The 7119-nt window shown below is 58.4% G+C and overlaps 1 protein-coding gene across 1 annotated transcript; it reads left to right on the top strand.

Annotated features, from left to right (window-relative positions):
* CMQ_5993 (GTPase activating protein) lies at positions 1–5232 on the top strand (the record flags this gene model as incomplete). Its single annotated transcript, XM_014315058.1, has 1 exon — positions 1–5232. The coding sequence occupies one exon, from the start codon at positions 1–3 to the stop codon at positions 5230–5232; it is 5232 nt and encodes a 1743-aa protein (XP_014170533.1).
* Positions 5233–7119: the final 1887 nt, after the last annotated feature.

The raw sequence follows: 7119 nt of genomic DNA on the forward strand, positions 1-7119 counted from the left end.
ATGATTCGTCGAATAGTCTCGCTGGGCCAGCAGGCCTCCGAGAGTGACGGCAACCCTATGTCGCCACCACCCAACGACACTGGGCGGCTCAACGAGACCAAGAGCTCGACAGGCCTTGCTGGCGTCTTCAAAGGTCTGGCTGGAGCAGCTAAGCTGACTAAGGCTCCCCTAGCCTCCGTCTCGACTCCTCCGGCATCGCGTTTCACACCTAAGACTCTATCGGCTAGCTTAGCTTCAGCCGTCTCCTCTTCCTCCATATCATCGACCTTACCACCGTCTGAACGGGCCGACACTGACTCGATTAATAATGTCCCCTACAGCGCCATGACCACGTACGCCGACTGCTTGGAACAGCTCAAAAATGGAACAACGTCCGAGAGGGTGACTGCGGCTTCGGCATTGCGTTGCATCATTGCGGAATGCCCGGTTGACTCCGTCTCTGACGTATGGCGCGAATCCAAGGATCTCACTGAACGTGGCAAGGCTCAGGCTGCTAGACATGCCGGTTGGGAGCTGCTGGCTGAGTGTGCCAAGCACGCCTCCACCAATCTAGAACGGAAGGAATACTTTGGCACGATAATGGTGGAGGCAGATCCAGAAGACTTTCATATGCAGCTTGTTGCCCTGATCAATCTCACAAACAACGGGCGTGACCTGGCTGGGTTCGACTACGACGTCTTTCCTGTCCTGACGCGATGGTTCAAGGCGGCCTACGATGCGTCCAAGGTGGCGTCTAAACGGGCAGCATCCCGTGCTGGTGTTGGTGGAAGGGGCAGCAGAAGCAGGCCTGCGTCAACAAATGCAGATAAGAACCTCTCACTGCTCTTTGCCTACACGATCGACTTGCTCAAGTACAGCTTCAAGATTGCGAGTGACGCAGCGATCCACAATCTTCTTGCCGAGGTCCTGGATATTGCCATGAACACCAGCATTGAAGATGACCTTGCATCGTGCATTGATGTTATCAATACTTGTGTCACTGTTGGGGCGATGCCTAGCAAGAGCCTCGACCGCAGCGTTAAGGTACTGAGCTCGATCTACTGCTTGGTGCCCAAACTGAGGAAGTCGGCCTGGGTAGTTCTGACTCACATCTTCAAGTCACACCACGGTCTCCACACCATTCGCATTATTCTCAGCATCCTTCGCGACTATCCACCTGCAGGCGTGGAATCAAAAGCTGCCATCCGAGAGGTGCGTGGCGCCTTGGCTGTCATGCAGAGGCTGGTGGGCAAGGCTGGGTCGAGCGATTATCCCGCGGTACCGTTTGTGCTGCTGGTGGATGGCCTCGAAAACGTAGCCATGCAGTCGCCGGTCCCTCGTATTGTTCATGGCATCCTAGAGCTCATCAACATGCTGTTTGACAATGGCGAAGGCCGTATCAGTCTGCTTCTTGTTGACGAAGACTGGGCTCCTCTTCTCGAAGTTGCCACGATCTGTGCCAAGAAGAGCAAGCTGTCACAGTCGATTGACGGAGCCAGCACGCGAAGACAGGCGCACCCATCAGCCGGCGGAGGAGACGAGTCATTGCAGAAGATGGTCGACAGCGAAGCTGCCAAGCTCACGGCAAGAATCGAACTGCTTCTGGAGGGTTTGCTCAACGATCGTTCGGAATACTCGCAGCGGAGTAGCTGCATCACCTTTCTTACTGCCGTGCACCCCATACTTCCCGATTCCGGGGCCAAGCTCGTCTTGAGGTACTTCCACGACTTCCGCTGTTGCTTTCCGTCTGATGCGCAGTGGGACGCAAACTTGAGATTGGTACTCGATGCGTTCTATGCGAACAGGGCCCGCTCGCCGGACACCCGTCTTCTCGCGATGAAGACGGCCATTGAGGTGCACGATATGTTGGAGCTGGTCGACGGGACTACCGATATCCCGGATGCGGTTCCTAAATTGGTACGGCGTATCCTTGCGCGTGTGAGCGAAGAGCGAGACATGGACATCCTCCACGAGGTCGCTTCGTTCATTGCCGAGATTATTGTCTCTGTCGACAGGGCTCTCTACGACATCATACTGGAGGCTCTTGCCTCTGTCGTGAAGGGCGATGAGCGACGCCAACCACTGGCCATGGCCTCGACAGGCGGCATTTCAGACTCGGCGGCAAGCATGACAGAACGGCCGGACTCGTTGATCGACCAGAGCACATCCGACATCGCAGCTCGTGCTCTAGCTCAGATATTCATGAAGACGATGAACTGTGATGCCAACAAATCAGGCAAGGCATTCGAGGCTCTGATCGCTGTGGCTCGGGACAAGCGATGCCCGGCTGATGCGCGTCTGACGGCCCTGAAGCTGTTATTTCGCCTGCGTGCCGACTGGGAAAACCGGGTGTTTCTCGTGTCGAACACCGAGTCCGACCGTCTGGCCGCCGGACTGCTGCGTACGGAGGCTTCCGTGGAGCGCAGAACTGCCGAAGAGGCGTCACCGCAGATCGCTACACGCCAGTCGAGGGCTGAGCCGTCGCCTCCGCCGTCATTCCATCCTTCTCGGGCAACGCGAGGCATCTCGTTCAGCCAAGGGGGAGGCGGTGCGCGGCCGAATGCATCGACGCACCGCTACCGCCAGCTTTGGAGTCTGCCAGACGCGAATGCGCTGCCGGAAGTGCCGTCGCCAGACGCCAGTCCGGTTCTGTTCTCGCACTCTTGGGAGGAGGCTCTCGAGGCGGCGCCTGAGGCCAACGGAGCCGACAACACGTCCAGCGAAGAGCTGATACCATGTACGCTGAACATGGCCTCGTGGATGGAGGTCGTGTGCGATCTCCTGACCAAGGGCACGGACTGGGAGCTCTACAGCTTTGTGCTCGTGCATCTGCCGTCACAGCTCAGCAACCATGCAGTGTGCAGGGGTGCGGTTCCGGTCATACTGCGCATACGTGCGTCGCTGTGTGACCAGATCCGGCTGAACAGCTCGCAAGAGCCTCCGGCGGCGACGGGTCTGCGACGGCCGGAGGCGCAGACGTGCATCCTCCAGATCCTGACGGCGATTCTTAGCTACCACGACCACTTCACGCGACAGGAAGGCGACGACCTTGTGCGCACGTTTATCACCGGGCTGATGGACAAGAACCCGATCACGTGCGTGCAGGCGTTGTCGATCTGCTGCTTCGAGCTTCCGAACGCGACGGCAAAGTCTCTGGTGACGATTCTGCAGAAGATGTCGCAGATTATCACGCGACAGGGCGTCGCCATGCACATCCTGGAGCTGCTGGCCCTGCTCAGCCGGCTGCCGTGGCTGTACTCCAACTTCCGGGAAGACGAGTACCGGATAGCGTTTGGGGTGTGCTTCCGGTATCTGCAGACGGTCCGGGACCGGCGATCGACTGCGCGGACCAGCCAGAATAGCAGCGGCAGCGAGCTACAGGCGCCATTGTTTGTGGCAGCCGCGTCGATCTACGGGGCGGGCGTGGCACATGTCGATGCACACAGCTCGGAGTCGCTAACAGCACAGCCGACAGGACAGGACGACCTACCCGAGTACGTGTATGCGCTGGCGTACCACGCCCTCACGTACTGGTTTCTGGCTCTGCGGCTGCCGGACCGAGCCAGCTACGTGTCGTGGATTGCCAGCCGGTTGTTCATCGAGGGCGATGGGCGGCAGATTGTGGACGAGCAGGCACAGGTCACGCTCAATTTCATGCAGCAGGTCACCTTCTCGGACACGGACGAGTCGACGGCAGACGAAGACGGCCTCGGGAGCGAGCCGTGTCGGCCGGACAGCGAGGCGGCCAATGCACGGAGCTGGATTGTGGGAAACAGCATCGTGACGATTCAGCCGGTGGAAGGCAAGCCGGGTTGGGCGACGATCACGAAGCGACAGCCGTCGGCGACGACGTACTTTTCAATACAAGAAAGCCTGCACCCGCCTCGGGCCCACCAGACGCAGGGGTTGATTGAACTGGGGCTGCCGGACCAGTCCGCCCAGTCTGTCCAGTCTGTCCAGCGGCCCAAACCTGCCCTGCCGAGCCACCTGCTGGCACAGCTTTTGGCTCCGGTACCACAGCCACACGACTCGCTGTTGCGGCCAATTCCACTGCCGGGCGACGAGGCGGTGGCCCGGGCAATTCGGTCGTTTGACCGCAACTCCACCGTGGACGGACACAAGGTGGGCGTGATCTACATCGGCGAGGGTCAGACGGACGAGGCGGAGATCCTGGGCAACATCTCGGGCAGCAGCGACTACGTCGAGTTTCTCAACCGACTGGGCACGCTGGTGCGGCTCAAGGGCGCGACATTCAACACGCAGGGCCTCGACCGGCAGTACGATTCGGACGGGGCCTACACGTTCTGCTGGCGCGATCGAGTGACCGAGATGGTCTTCCATGTGACAACGCAGATGCCGACGGACCTACAGCGGGACCCGACGTGCATCAACAAAAAGCGGCACATTGGCAACGACTACGTCAACGTGATTTTCAACGACTCGGGCCTGCCCTTTGACTTCAACACGTTCCCGTCTGAGTTCAACTACGTCAACATTGTCATCTCGCCTGAGTCGCGGTCGTCCTTTGTGGCCCGCCGTGAGCTGGCGCTGCAGCACCAGCAGGAGGAGGACGAGGAGCGAGCGGCGGGCGTGCTGCGGGACGAGGAGGGCGTGGATGGCCTGGAGGCCGGGGGTCCGGAACGGGCGCGGACTCGAACGTGGATTCAAGCCCGACCGATGCCGTTCTACAAGGTGCAAGTGATGAGTAAGCCGGGATTTCCCGAGATATCGCCGGCATCTGAGACAAAGGTCATCAGTCTGCGGGCGCTGCCCGACTTCATCCGGCTGCTGGCCCTCAACGCCTCCGTCTTCTCGCTTGTGTGGGCACGGCGAAAGGGCGGCGAGCACGTGTCGTCGTGGCGCAACCGACTGCGCCAGGTCATGCAGATGCGGGAACGCTATGGTCCGAGCCAGCTGCCGTCGGTGACGCCTTCGCCACCGCCATCGACACTGTCGGCCAGCGCGGGCATGGCAGCCGGGGCCGGAGCGAGCGCTGCCACGGCTGCTGGAGCTGCAGCCGGAGCTGTAGCCGGAGCTGGAGCTGTAGCCGGGGCCGGGGTTCGAGACAGCTTCAACAGCCTGCGGCGGTCGTCGATGGCGACTTTTTTCACGGTGGCGAGCGATCCGACCAGCCACCGGTCATCGGTGCACTCGACAGCAACCACAGCCACGTCGGACAGCACGGAGACGGCGACGGCACACGGAAGCACAGATGCATGGGTGGAGTCGCTGGACTTTTCCCGATGGACTTAGCTGGCTTTGTTTTGCTATGGGGTTGGGGGAGTATATACCACAAAAGTTACTGTTTTGAGAGCCTATGTGTGAGGTTGTACTATGTATTGGGGGGTCTCTTTCATTTCCTCTTCATGAATGCGTGAATTGTGCAATGCTCGGTGGCGAGAGGGGTGTGACAGGAGGCAGCGAACAGGAGCGGTGAATGAAGACGGGGCCAGGCCAAAAAATGGGGCAGACTGAGCAAAAAAGACATTCCAGAGGGCGAGGAAGTACGAAAACGAAGGCCGGACCGGGCCATGCGGGCGCAGCCATAGACAAGGGGCCGAAACCGTTGTTGTGTGAGGGCAGAGAGAAAAGAAAGGTCTCCTCCAAAGAAAGGCCGTTAGCCGGTCGTGCGATCATGCACCCTGGAGCCCTGTTTCCCTGCTTCTTTGTCTTTCCGCTAGTTTCGCCAAGGAGACCGGAGAGGCTCGATTTGTTTTTTGTCTTTCTTTTTGTTTCTTTTTTGACAACTGACAGCTTCACACCGCCACTGCTGTGGGTTTCACGACAATTAGTTGATACAAAGTAATCTCACCATGTGGCCATCCCTCCTCTGATCACGTCGCCTGCCTGCCGGCCCGAGTGGTGGTTGAGCAGGGCCTGGCCGAGGGCGCAAGGGCCCGTGGCTGACGTCAGCCCAACAGCCACAACCAACACGACGGCAGGCCCGAAAGGGAAGGCACGGATCGGACATCAAAATAAGGAAACTCTCAGACTCGCCACGCTCGTACTCCGTAGACGAGCGAATGGAGACAGAAGAGAGAGCACCACGCACGCAAGTACGCAACGCACAAAAAAACAGGAGCGTCTAGTCCGTCCCTGGCACCACTTTTCCGCTGCCGTGTGTGTCGCGGTCCCCTGGCAGTGCGCCCAGGTGCAGCGGTCTTCTGGATCCCCATTGGCCAGAAGCCCGATGCATGGCAAATTGGAACAGCGGCTGGACGGCAATAAAAGGCAGAAAAAGAAAGCCAGGGAAAAAGGAAGAAGTGACGAAAGAGGCAATGCACTCGGACCCACAAGGGTGCAGCGTGCATTCTGCAATCGGGCACCGACCACCCCGTATCTGCATTCCGTCGCTATCCGCTAGCATGAACGGAGTGCGCCGTATTATATCCTCCGTGCGCATCGTACGTCGTATACCCTTACTCGTACAGCGTGGGATACATCGTCACCACGGCTGACCCACTGCTCGGTGGAGATCGTAGCGAACCCGCCTCTTGTCCTTTTGTTGCGCCTGTCTTTTTCGTCTTTGCCTCAGCCGTGGACACAGGCCAATAGGATGGAGGAACGCAGAAAAGAGAAAGATATGCAGGCAAGTTTTTTTTTTTTTTTTTTTTAGAAATTAAAAAAAAAAAATGGACAGAGAGCAATGTAAAGTCCTGCTCTTCACACCCACGCTGATCTGCCTGTCCTTCCCGTTTCGCCATTCCCTGCCCTGCCCTGCTCTGCCCCTGTTAGCCCTGTTTGCCCTGCTTTGCCCTTCTTTCCCTGCTTTCCTGCCCTGTCTGTCTGTCCTGTCCTGCCTGTCCGTAGCTTTTGTTCGCCGTCCATTATTATCAGTGCCTTCAAGGCAAAAAACTTTGTGCAGGAGCCTCTCTACATGCAGTCAAGCCCGATCTGTTCCTCTGCCCAACCGTAAATTGCAAAGCTCATGCTTTCCGTCCCTTTCTGTACCATTCCCCCCCCCCTCTCTCCCCCTCTTCTCCCTTCCCCAGTCACGTAGGATACAACGGTCGTCCGGGTCGGGGATTTGTCGTTTCCGCCCACCACTCACTCGCTCATCAAGAGAATCTACTTCGTATGCTGGAAATGCCCCTGTTGCCTAGCTTCTATTGTTTTCCGATTGTACATGAGCACACATCA

Source organism: Grosmannia clavigera (genome assembly GCF_000143105.1).
Source record: "Grosmannia clavigera kw1407 unplaced genomic scaffold GCSC_167, whole genome shotgun sequence".
Taxonomy (NCBI): Eukaryota; Fungi; Ascomycota; class Sordariomycetes; order Ophiostomatales; family Ophiostomataceae; genus Leptographium; species Leptographium clavigerum.